The sequence below is a fragment of the Nipponia nippon genome, unplaced genomic scaffold, assembly GCF_047370975.1.
Source record: "Nipponia nippon isolate SJK-2023a ecotype South Korea unplaced genomic scaffold, ASM4737097v1 scaffold_9, whole genome shotgun sequence".
NCBI lineage: Eukaryota > Metazoa > Chordata > Aves > Pelecaniformes > Threskiornithidae > Nipponia > Nipponia nippon.
Window position 1 is genome coordinate 20,220,161 of NW_028262413.1, and position 12,899 is coordinate 20,233,059.

Below are 12,899 nucleotides of genomic sequence, written 5' to 3' on the forward strand. Positions count from 1 at the left end.
GGACTGGCTAAAAACATGTCTTCAGGGAATAAAATATACGGCCGTGCACACTTGTTAACACAACTGGCTTCTGAGTGGTTTCCTCCCTAGTGCAGCTCCGGGTGGAGGGCTGAGCTCAGGCGCTGAGCGTGGGATGATGGATGTGCCTGACCCTTCTGAAACCTTTGGTGCCAGCTCTCGGGAGATGGGGCCCCTGCTGCAGGGAAGGGCTGTGGTGGGGTGAAGCCATGATGAAAGTGGTGCTGATCCCCAGGGCAGCGAACAAGGCAAATGCCTGCGGAGCGTGAGCTGTGTCTTGCCTGCATCGCTTGGGGCTGACTGCTGAACAACGTGGAATGGGTTGAGAGTCTGGAAGAGCATGAGAAGAGGGTTCAGAGGGCTGGGAAACACACCTGGGGGGACTTAATCAAGCAGAGTTAATTCTGGAGAAGAAAAGCCTGGGAGAGGGTCTGCAGTGAGCCTTTTGCCTACCCTCTTGTGTGGTGCCCTTGTCCCTTCGAGGTAGGTACCCTGTGTGTGTGACAGACTTGCTCTAGATCTCTCTGGCCTGAAGCAAGTTCAGGGAGATCTTTTTAAGAAGGCAGCAGTGAAGGTCTGGGTGTGTGGCTGGTGAGGGATGTGGGCTTCCATGTTGGGGTGCTGGAGAGCTGCTGATGTGTCTACCCCTAAAGGCAGAGCCGGTCCCAGCCTGCAGTGGAGGAATTGAGAAGGGTTTTCAGGGCTGTCCTGCTCTAGCCCGACTTTGGGGACCTGTCAGAGCCGGGGGGGGGGGGGGAAGTGTTTGCATCTGATCAAGCCAGCCCTGTCCCCCGCTTAGCTGCGGCCCCGGGGCCACCCTGCCTGCAAAGCTCAGCCCCATGGGCTGCGTAGCCCAGCGTCCCTTCCAGTGGGAACAGCAGCACCTGTGTGAGCTGGCATTTTTGTCTTTGACTTCTGCAGGACTGTTGCCTTCTGTTACTTTAATCTGATTTCTATTTGAAAATAAACTCATCCTGGGCCAAAAAGTTCTGCTCAGACTGTGGTGAGCAAAGGACCTTTGTTTCGGTGTCGCTTGGTGTTGGCTCTGCCCGTTGCGTCCCCGGGCGGCATTTTCCTCCATCTCCCACGATCTCCTAAGCACGTTTAAGTCGGGGCTCGCGTGCCTGGGCTGGGCAGTCAGCTGCTGGGCACTGCCGGAGCCCGGGCTGCTGCTGCCGGCTCCTCGGACCTCTGCTGAGTTTAAGGTGGATGGTTTGAGTCGTCTGCCTTTGGGAGAAGAAACAACCAACAAAAAAAAAAACAAACCCACAAAAACCAACAAAAAACCCAAAACAACATTTTGAGTGTTTTGGTTTTTTTTTCCTGTTCTGGCCATCTTCTCTGTCCTGATCCCCTTTCCTCCCTTCCTGCACTCTCCGGCTTCCTCCATACTTGCTGCTTTTGGAAGTTCTTGTTCTGTTTTTGTGTTCTTTGCTGTGTTTTTGTTCTGGTTTATTGCCCTTACCCATTGCCCCTGCCCAGAACTGCAGCCTTTTTGCTCTTGCTGGGCGGTTTCAGCTCCTCCAAAGCCGCCTTCCTCCTGCCGTTGCCCACTTCGCGCCCTGGCCCTGGCCCCAGCAGCACGTGGCTGCTCCCTGGGCCCGAGGGATGCGCGGGGCAGGAACGCCGGCGCAGCAGGGGCGGCGGTGCCGTCTCCCCGGGGCGCATTGGAGCCGGTTTCTATTTCTGTGGCAGCAGAGGGGAGGCCAGACCCAGTTTCACGTTTATTTCGGCTGTAGCGTGCCCGTGCTCTCGCACAGCCTGGAAAAAGCAGCTGCTGCCGCGGCTGGAGCTGGTGTTGAGCGTCGGGAGCAGCCTCGCGTCTCCTCTCCGGGGCTGACGGTGAGGCGGGGGGCGGCGGCGCCCCGTCCCAGCTGCGGCGGGGACCCGGGGGTGCCCTTCCTCTGCCCCGCCCCCCCCCCCCCCCCGGGCCTGATCCTGGCAGCGGGGCGGGGGCTGCGGCAGGAGAGGGAGGGCGAGGCCGCAGGGTGGCAGCAGGGGACAGGCAGCGGCAGGCGGGCAGGGGGGGCCGAGCCCCTCGGGGCTGCAGCCCCTCGCCCCGCCGGGCCCTGGGGCGCGGGGAGCCGCCATGGGGGCGCCCCGGCCCCGCCTGCCTCCCGCGGGAGCCGGGCTCCGCTAGGAACGGGAGCTTTAATTATCGCCGCCTCTCATTAACTACGGGCGAGATCTGGGTGAGGTGTAATTGCGCTGTGCGGCGCGGGGCGGGAGCCCCTGGCTGGGCTAGGCGCTCTCCCAAAGGCGCCTGTGCCCTGTGACCTCATCAGGCAGCCTGTGACCTCATGCAGGGAGGGCAGGCCTGTTGGCTGAGCGCTGTGTGACCTAATGCGGAGGCGGGGTAGTGGTTGGCTGGGCTCCCCGTGACCTCCCTGGGGAAGCTGGTTGGTCCCTGTGACATCATGGAACAGCAACGACGATCACTGGCTGAGCACTGTGTGGCCTTGTGGGGGACTGGGTGCTTGTTGGCAGAGGGCTCGATCCCCTCATCAGGGAGCCCGTGACCTCACTTCAGAGCCAGTGTGCTTACCCGCTAGGCGCTGTGTGACCTCACTGGGGAGCCCGTGGCCTCACAGGGAGCCGCATGCTCCTTGCCTGGCTGTGAGTGACCTCCTAGCATGACCCATGACCTCATGAGGTAGCAGGGTGCTTATCAGCCAGTACTGTGTGACATCCCAGGGCTGCCTGTGACCTCACAAGGAGCAGGACAATCATTGGCTGGCAGGGTGTGACATCCTCGGGCAGCCCATGACCTCATGGGGAAGGAGGGTGCTCATTGGCTGGCAGGCTGTGACCTCCTGAGGGAGTGGAGAGCCTGTTGCCCAGCGGGGTGTGACATCCTGGAGCAGCACATGACTTCATAGGGGAGGGGGATGCTCATTGGTTGTTAGTGTGTGACATCCCACAGCAGTCTGTGACCTCATGGGCGATTGGGTGCTCATTGGCTGTCGGGGTGTAACCTCATGCGGGAGTGAGCGCTCATTGGCCAGCGGCGTGAGACCCCACGGGAGGCCGGATGCTCATTGGCTGTCAGGGTGTGAGCTCGCGGGGCGCCGCCTGGCGGCTGCGGGCGTTGCAAAGCGCCGATTGGCCGGCGGGCTGGGCGGGGCGGGGCGCTCCCGCGCGCCCGCCGTCGCCTCGCGCCGCCATTGGCTGCCCGGCCGCACGCCCGCGGGGCGGGGGGCACGTGCCGGCGGGGGCCGGGGCGGGGGGCGGGGCGGCGGGCGGCGATTGGCCGGGCGGCGCGCGTGCCCGCGGGGCGAGCGGGCGGGCAGGCGCGGGGCGGCGCATGCGCGGGGCGGCGGGGCAGGCGGCGATGGCGGCGCGGGGCTGATGGCGGCGGAGGCGGCGCTGCGCTGAGGGAGCGGTCCCGCCCGGCCCGCCATGGGCAACGAGGCCAGCCTGGAGGGCGGCGGCGACGACGGGCAGCTGCCGCCCGCCGCCGCCGCCGCCGCTGCCGCCACCGGGGCCCCGCCGCCGCCGCCCGCCTCCGCCGCCAAGCCGCCTTCAGCACCGGGCGGCGGCGGACAGCTCCCGGGCAGCGCGCCCGGGCCCAGGTCAGAGCGCGGGGGGGGCGCGGGGGCAGGGGCAGGGGCAGGAGCGGGCAGGGGCGCGGGCGTGCGGGGCGCGGGGGCAGGGGCAGGGGCAGGCAGGGCGCGGGGGCAGGGGCGGGCAGGGCGCGGAGGTGCGGGGTGCATGGGGCGCAGGGGAGGGGGGGGGCAGGCGGGCGGCGGGGGGCCGTGGGCGCGGGAGCAGGCGGGGTGCGGGAGCGGACGGGCTGTGGGGTCGTGGGTGGGTGCAGGGGCGGGGCGGGGGGTGCGGGCAGATGCGTGGGGCAGAGCTGGGTGCCGGTGCACTGGTGGGGGGTTTGGGGCACCGGTGTTTCGGGTGTGGCGGGCGCGGGTCGCAGGGAGCGGGTTGGGGTGCAGGGGGCGGCCAGGGGCCCGCAGGCAGGAGCTGCTGCTTGGGCAAAGGTCTGCGGGGTGCAGGCAGGCAAATGCAGGCAGGCGGGGTAAGAGAGGGGCATGCAAGGGGTGCAAACTGATGGGAGACCAGGGTGCAGGCAGGGAGAAGGCAGGGGATGCGGGCAGGAGAGGGAGGTGGATGGGGCTTAGGGGGAAGACAGAGGCACCCAAGGCAGGTCACTGCTGGAGGGTGCAGCCCCAGGGGAGCTGGCAGCTTGGGGACACCCGTGGGTGCTGGGGGAAGGCCAGGGTGCGGTTTGGGGCTGGGTGCGGGAAAGGGACGGCGTGCCCTCGGTGAGGAGCGCGGTGTTTTGGGGGCAGGAGAAAGGTGGGTGCTGCCCAGTTGGCAGAGGTCTGGCAGCGAGGGCTGGGGCGGCTGCCGGGGGATCGGGGCTAGGGGGAGGGAGGGATGTGGTTCAGGGGTGGGGGGACGGTGCCTGGCAGCACGTGGCTAACAGCACCGGGGTGTGTGAGCACCCCGAACACGGCCACCCCAAATGCGGCCACCCCGAACACAGCCACCCCAAACGTGGCCACCCCACATGTGGCCACCCTGACCACGGCCACCCCAACCGGAGCCGGCACCAAACGGGGAAGGTCGTTATGTAACAGGAGGGACGTGCAGCCCTGCCGGGAGTCATCGGTGCAAAACCTCGCGGGGAACTGTGCCGAGCCGCTCTCCCTCTGCCCGGCAGCGCCGGCCGGGAGGGAGATGCTTCGGAAGTGGGTGTGGGATTGGAGATATTCCTTAAAAAAAAAAAAAAAAGCCAATCCTAAAATATCATCCTATCTGGAAAAATAAACACGAGGAGCAGAAAGGGATGTGGGGGACTCGGCGGGCAGTTTGCCTATGGTGCGTGGTCAAGGCGGTGGCGTCTTGGGCTCTCTGCCTCGCCCGTGCAGCGATGAGCTCTGCTTGTGTTGCCAGTCGCGTTACTTTGAACGGGGAAAATGCAAGTGGGAGCCCAAACGGGAGTCTGCGGTCTTGCCTGGTGGTGCTTTCCTCTCATTCCCAGCCAGCGGGCTGCAATCGCTGCTGGCAGGCTGCACCTTAACATCCAGACAGGATTCAGAGATCCGACAGGGCAGCCGAGCTGCGGGCAGGCTTTTCTTTGTAAAATCTCTGTTAGCTTTTACACAGGGAGCGTGAAAAAATACCCGAGTGAGATCGTGCCCATCTTCCTTTATGCTTTTCCAGTTCCCCTTGCTCAAGAGTCACCAAACCCTCTGCTTCGGACTCTGCCAGCGAGAACTTGTTCATAGGCTGCTCGTAACAATTTAAAATTAAATACCCACATGGCTATTTAGGCCGTCATAACAAGATCAGCCGAGGGAGCTGTGCAGATCTGCTGTCTCTGCCTGTTTTTGGCGCTGCTGCGGGGCTCCCCCATTGCTGGCCAGGGTCTGCGTTTGCTGTTGGGTACTGGGGCTGGGGGTCCCGGGGGCTTTGGGGGACCCGGAGCACAGAGGGCTGGCAGGGTGGAGGAGCACAGTCCTGCAGCGCTGCCCATCCTCGCTCCTCTCCTGCCAGAAACACCAGGTTGGTTTTGCTGGCCGTGCCTGAGCCTTTGCACGGTGCGCTGACGCTCCTGCCCCTCCTGGGGAGCTGCTGCCGAGGAGCTGCCGCTGAGGAGCTGCCCTCCCTTGCAATTAATTAACGCAATTAAAGACGTGGGCCATGCGGGGCTCCGCGGGCTGGTGACAAAGGCTGCTGCGGAGCGGCGGTGGGATGGGGAAGATGCTGATCTGTACCGGTCTTTAAAAACTGAGTGTAGGAGGGGTGTGGGGAGCTGAGATAACGCTGAGGGATTTTAATTGAAGGTAATAAAGTGGAAATGAAGGAAAAAAACAGGCCTGAAAAAGAAAGTCGTCTTTGTGAGGTGCAGGAGTGGGCACATAAGATAGACCAGATGTTGTAAAAGGTTTAGCAAAGCACGGCTCGTGCTGACTGAGCTGCGGGTGTGCGGTGCAAAAAGTGCCACACCAGAAATCCCAAGTGACAAGGGAAAGGAAAGTGAATTTCTCTCAATATCTGGGCAATTATTTTTTTTCTCTGAATTAAGTAACCTAAATGTGTATGCAAGCCCATGAAAACCAGAGTAGTGTTGCTTTTCTGTGTAATTTTTCACAACTTGCTTTGTGTTCTGCAGGAAAATAGTCTGAATACCTTATATGCGATACGCTGGATTTCGGGGTCTTGTGTTTAGATTCATAATAATTGTTTTCAAGAGACTGCATACGCTATGGAGAGACTTCAGAGGACAGAAAACGTCCTGTAGAAGTAACATCTTCTCACTGGGTTGCAACATCTACGGATATTTATAAACTTTGATTTTCTGCTTGTGTGCTTCGGGGAGCTTTTGGGGGAGCCGGGGTGCAGAGGTGCTGGAGGATGAAGGGAAGATGCGTGCGGTGCTCGGTTAGGCTCTGCCAGCGGGGTGCAGCTCTGAAAAAGGCAGACTCGGTGCAGGATTGCATCAGGCGAGGCATTTTCAGCGCAGATGGGAAGACCTCACCCTTGTGCAAGGCGCTGCTACAGTCTCGCCTAGGGGGGTTGTGCCCAGCTCTGGTACTCGGGCCAGGTGATGCTGAATCAGAGGAGGGAGGGAAGGGTTGCTGTTAGTCTGCCCGGACAAACAGAGCCTCTGTTGCCTGAGAGGAGATGAAAAGATGGAGCGTTATTAACCCGTAGGATCAAAGGAATACAAATTCGTTGCGGATGCATTCAGACTGAAAACTTTACAGCTGCCTGGCCGCGGAGTCCTGGTCTGCTCCTCCAAAGAGACCCCCTAAGCACAAGGGACAGCCTCATTTTACGGTGCAACTTGATGGATTGATGAAAAGGGGTTGGATGGCAGAGCAGGGACGATCCCAAGTTTAGAAACGTAGCTTGGGGCACGGCGCTTTAGGTGGCTGGTTTTCCTGGTATCCTGAAGAGAGACTTTCTTGCTGCTTCCGATTGTATTTGCCTGTGCCTGATTTATGCCCAGTTCATTCAGGTTTTCAGTCTGTCTGCTGCTCAGCTGCGGAGCTCGTAAAAGACTTTTTTTGATGCCTGGATGCATGAGCTAAGGCTGAAAGACGGGAGAGGGGAAGAAGGTCGGTCTCCTGGGAAGCGTTGAAGACCGGCCACAAATACCCGGGCTGTCGGTGGGAGCAGCAGTGCTTTTAGCATCGCTGTTCCTCCGGAGCCTGGGAGATCTGTGCTGCCAACAGCCAGGCTGGCTGCTGGGCTTCAAGGTCAGGAGGAAGCTTTCTCCCACGGCAGGGACCTCCGGGACCTTTGCCTTCTGTGATAAAGAAGCCACTTTACTGAATACCCCAGCATTTCTCAAGTCTCCAGGTAGGCTTGCTGCGAGTTGAAGGTCTTGAAGTGACCAGGAAGGGAAGTTTCCGGTACTGAGTGGCAGCAACTCTGGTGTGTGCGGTGAGCACTCCCCCAAAGCCTTCACTTGGCTGGAAACAGCAAGTCAACTGTTGATCCTGTTTACCCTGCTATACATTTAGCATCAACTTGTTTGGCAGGTGGTGGGGCTTGAAGTAAAAAAAAATCAGGTGTAGTAGGTATAGTAGAAACAGGACTGAAAGAAGCACTCCTCCAAATTAGAGAAAATAGCTCAAGTTTGGAAAGAACGTTAGTGCAGTGCAGATGCTCCATTCTGCCCTTTTGGTAGCTCACTTTCATTTGCTGGGTATTGGCTTGTTTTCTTGCCATAAGCACCACAGCAATAATAGGTAATAAGTATATACATCACTTTTTATATATGAATCACTTTTCACAAGCTTGCAGAAATGAGCAGTCAATGTCCATTTTCATATGACTGTGCTAGAAATAAAATGAGACTGTGTGGTGGAAAACCAAGCTAGGGACAGGGCTCGCACTTGTCTGGAGTGCCAGCTCTGTGTTTGTTTCCATGCGCTGCTGTCCCCAAAGAGACTGAGCCCTGAGCAGGACCGTGCAGAGACGTTGTCATCAGAGGCATCGCTGGAAAACCTTTTCCTTAAACATTAAAATAGCTTTTTCCTGGCCTTTTGCTGAACTGCGGACTGGCGCTCTGGAAGAGCCTGCCATGCACCTGCCTTTAGTAAGTAATAGTTTGTTTGGTGTAAGAGATTTGGAGGGTCAGGAGGGGGCTGAGGCTGGGTTTAAGCGAGGAGGGGAAGAACAGATATGCAATGTTTGAAGCTCATAAAGCTTGTGTGAGCAAAATAAAAGGTAAAAGGAGGAGTACGAGATGGCTTACTTGACGGATCAAGTCAAAATATTTGCTGTGTTAAATATCCCACTGGGCTACAATTCGTCTTTCTCTCCTGTGATGGGCAGGTGGTGTCAGCTGCAACACGTCTTCCCTTTAGCAAGCGGTGTTTTACATACTTTTGATAGCTCTGACAGCAGCCATTAGGCCACTGAATTTAGATGGCACAATTCTGGGTGCTTAAGTAACTCCAAAACCTCTTCTGTGAACGTGCTCATCAATATTCAAAATGTTTGGCATCAAATATTAATGCCTTTATTTCCAAAACAAATACACAGATTTACAATCCGCTTCACAGGTTGGGGTTTCTCACTGCTGAAACCAACCTGGATGCTGTGCTGAAGGCATGCCTCTTTACCCTTCGCTTTTGCTGCACGATGTACCTACGCTGTCTGCTTCTGCTCAGGAAGAAAGGTGTGGAAGAATTTGGAAGGGTTGATTTCCTTCTCTCCGTTGGCTCATGCTGGTTGAAAAGTTGGAGGACTCTTTGGCTCCTTCTTGTGCAGCTGCGGCTGTGTCAGGGCCGCTTTCTGTGCCCTGAAATCCTGAGTACTGGTGGTCAGCCTCTTCTGCTGATGTTCGGGAGCAGTGCCGCAGCTCGAGTGACCACATCCGCTGGGACCGGTGGGTCCCTCCACACTGCGGGTCGTGCCACGCGGCACGGTGGGCTGGCTCCTGCTTCTCCAACGCGACTGAATAAAGCTGTTTCTTTTCTCTGCTGCATGAATTGAGCACGCATTTGATGCTTCCCGTCATGTTTCCAGTTCAGTGCAAACAGGTATTCGGTGCCATGGCATATTCCTGCAGTCTGTACCGGTTTGGGGAATACTTGATGTGCATCTGGACACCTACTTGCCAGAAAAATGCAGCCTGCCTGTCTGTGCAGCCCGCCTGTCTGTGCAGCCCTCTTCACTGAATCCTTGGCTGGGGCTGGCCCTATGGCACACCATCAGCTGAGGGTGTTGCTAGTAATCCTGTTGCAATATCAGACTCATTTCCTAGCGTATGAGATGCACCTTCGGAAGGATGTGACAGGCAGTCAGGGTGCAAACACCATTCCCAAAAACCGGGTAGCTCGGTACGGTGAAATGGGCTCCATGGCAATGGCGTTCTGGTTTTTCACTAAATGTAGAAATAAGATTATCACGTTGCCTTCGCTGATGAGCACCGCTGCTCCTGGATGCTGCTCGGGTTTTTTTTTGACTGGTGAGTGACAGCAAGTGCTGATGGTCATCCTGGTCCCGCACATTGTAAACTGTTATGAGTGTTGCACGTATTTTCTTGAGATTGAGATCGTCGCTCTTGAGCCATCACTGTGTTTTCAAACGTCTGTTTGAATGACAGATTTGTTATTTTTGCATCAATCCATGGGCACGACTGTTCTTCTGAACAGGTTTTTTTGGTCTTTTTTAGTGCCTGGAGGTGCTGAGCTTCAGCATGACCCCGAAGCGCTGCTGTGCAGCCTGTCAGTCATCACTGGGCATGCCGGACTGCTTTTCATGTCACTGACGCTGAAAAGTTTTTATAAATACAGTGAGCTGGCCCCTGACTGAGAGCACCCAACACCTCAGATGAGCTATTTAGGAGCCTACAAGAGGGAGCAGTATCATTGCATCCTATTAACACTGGTCTGCGCTTTACAGCGAGGCTGGAAGACATGTTCCTGGGGGGGTCCTCACCCGTACTCTGTTCATATTTAATGTCAAAGATGACTTAAGTATACTGGTGATGGTATCTCACTGACTTTTGGCCTTTTTGTATCTTACTAATGCGTGTTTGCTATCGAAGATAGACCCCAGCCCTGTTAACAGACTGGAGACAGCGGGTTGATGGGGCAGGAGACAGCAGCTCCCTGCCCATACTGAGCTCCTCGGAGGCAGAGGAACATCGTCCACCAAGTCAAGAAAAGCTGTGTCTGAATGCAATTTTTATTTTGTTTTGTTTTCTCTTTTTTTTTTTTTTTAAAGTGTAATGGTTTGGCTTAAGATGAGAAGTGATGGTATGATAGCCATCTTGACTTCTGGCACGGGGTGGTAAAGATCATCACGATGGCTGACAAAGGCAAACCAAAATATGGAGTTTAGAGGTCCAACCTAGCCAAATGGCAATGCAATGTATATAAACAGTGTAAGTGTAGCAGCAGTTTACCAGAGGGTGCAATGGGATATATGATCACACAACGCTTAAATAAAAGCTTCACCTCCTAAAATATACAGTCTCCTTTGGCCCAAAACTATAGTTTCTGCGATGTAAAGCAGGTTAACCGTTCATATTGGCTTTATTCCCTGGGAAGATGTGATTAAATAGTTTGGTGCATTCTCTTTTGTCAAAAATGATTTAGTTGTGTTTCTAGGTCATTGTCTATAGAAGAAAAATGGATGTGTATTTAATGCGGTAAAGTGTATTAGGCATCTTCTAAGAAGAGCTACAACAAAAAAAAATCCTCTCCTGCCCAGCCTGTCCCTTTCTTCTTTCCCTGTCCCTATCCTTTCTCCGATCCCTGTCCTTAGTGTCTCCTGCGGCAGCGGGCCTTCTTGGAAACCCATTGCTTACAGGTGGCCTCAGCAGCCTGCCCTTGTCCTCCTCGCGCTTCCTGATGTGAGGACGAGCCTTTATGCCTTTACCCCAGAGCAAGCAAGATGGACGTCTCCGCTCGGGGACCATTAGTGCTTGATGATGATGGGCTCAGTTGCCCAAGAGCCAAGTGACTGTAACAGGGTGTGTAAGGTACCGGTGGGCAAAGGTAGGAGCACAGGACTGGAGGAGACCTCTGGGCCATTACCCACTGGTAGACACCATTAGGCATCCCATCGTATAGTCCCACTAACAAGGTAACGACTAAGATCTTAAATGAGATACTCAACTTTGCAAAACCAAAATGCAGCTTTGATTTGCCTCTGGTAGTCCATGTGTTTGAGACATGCAGCTGTGGCTTAACTTGTATGTTTTCCTGAGGGATAACAACACCTTCGAGCCCAGGGGTGTTCAAAGACTTGGACTTGGGCCATCCTGGCCAGCTGGTTTCACAGTGGGGAGCGATGGTGACTGGGACGTTCACCCATTTCTGGTTCTGCAGCCAGATGATGGGGCATGTTGCATGGCCGGGACGCAGCAGGGGCAGCCCTTGGTACATGGGTCAGGACTTGAAGATGAACCTTTGGAGATGATGTGATGGTCTTACCCTTGTCCACCATGCCCGTCTCTTCCATGTTCACAGCCAGGCAGCAAGTGGTACGGGAGGTGAGGAAGGGTATGGACACCAAGCCACCAAGACACTGCATCACGGTTACGCAGTGACTTCCCAACTTGCAGCAAGCTCTGCGCAGGCTCCTCTGACCCAAGAGAAGCTCTTTCTCTCCTCCCTGAAGACTGTTGAGGCCATCCCTGTGTTTCTCAGTGTTTTCTCATTCTCTGTGCTCAGGCTTCAGTGCTGTGCTGTGACTTCTGTCCTGCAGCTTCTGAACCCCCATGTGAGGTGCAGGCTGTCATCTCCTGCCTGTGACTTGCTGCCTGTCCCACCTGCAGTCATCTGAACCTCTGCTGCCTGAGCATCCTTAGCTGCTCTCCACAAGAAGAGCATCTCCTGCCCTCTTCTCAGAGGGTTTCCCCCTTTTTGACAATTATAACGCAACCTAGAGCAAGCAGATACTGTATGGCTCAAAGGGAAAATGCATCCGTGCTGCTTGAGAAATGTTGCTGAATGTTGAAGTTTTTTGAACAGGAATGACTAACTGTTCTTCACTTGGCTCCGGGACCTGCCAGGGACCATGGTTTCTCAGACATGACAAAGCAGTTTCCCATGCTGAATAGCTTTCAGATGAGGATTTGACAGCTCCTCTGAAGGCCGCAGAAAAAAAATATCACCTTGGACCAAAATGTTGCCTGGTGCAAATGTGACAAAATTCAATGTTCCAGCCGGTGTGTTTGAGGTTGGCATGCCCTCCTTCATCCGGCCCCAGGTGCCTGAGGCACAGACGTCTATGTAGGTATTACAGGGTAGGGAGACTTTCAGATGCCAGATGTCAATAACTGAGAGTAGCCTTTGAACCTTTTTTCTTTTTTTTTTTTTCTTCCCTGCCAGTAGAATATTGCTTTTTAGCCTGTTTTGAGTCTTTCCTGGCAATGGGGGCTCACAGGCCTCTCCAATTGCCGAGAGGAACGTGAGGCTGATGCCAAGCTCAGAGCCTGGCTCCAGTGGACGTCCCTTTGCAGGACTGGTACTCTCATGAGGATTGTAGTGTTGTGAATGTGGGGATTTGTTTTGGAATTTGGCTTTATTTATGGATTTTGAGCTCTGTTAGGAGATGTGACCTCTTCTGACATGGTCTCAGGGTGCTCTGTCCTTGGAAGTTGTACATGGGCATGAAGTCAATGTTAGATGTGTCTTATTCAGCTATGAAATGGATTGAGAGCGGTCCTGCCCCTCTCACCAGCCCACATGAGACCTGACTGGGTCTGCCATGGGCTCCCCAGTAGGAGAAAGAGTCTGTTGGTAGCTTGTGTCCTTCCTTCATCAGTCTAGACATGAGGAGTATGAAGAGATTTTGCCATATTTAATATCTGAGAAAGGATGAAATTCTGTGTGGGAATTACTTTCAAAGATTGACATGTTGTAGCTGTTACCCACTCTTTTTTTTTTTTTAGC

General features: G+C 55.5%; 1 protein-coding gene across 2 annotated transcripts in view; it reads left to right on the forward strand.

Moving 5' to 3' along the window:
- The first annotated feature begins 3,417 nt into the window (after nucleotides 1-3,417).
- BSN (bassoon presynaptic cytomatrix protein) overlaps nucleotides 3,418-12,899 on the forward strand; it is a 95,714-nt gene continuing 86,232 nt past the window's right edge. The window contains exons 1-2 of one of the 2 annotated variants that reach the window (XM_087743900.1): nucleotides 7,928-8,083; nucleotides 8,553-8,668. In XM_087743900.1, coding sequence (XP_087600026.1) covers nucleotides 8,601-8,668 — 68 coding nt within the window. In that variant the 5' untranslated portion in view covers nucleotides 7,928-8,083; nucleotides 8,553-8,600. Of the gene's footprint in view, nucleotides 3,591-7,927; nucleotides 8,084-8,552; nucleotides 8,669-12,899 lie in introns of those variants that run through there. The other variant, XM_087743899.1, reaches the window with a different exon arrangement.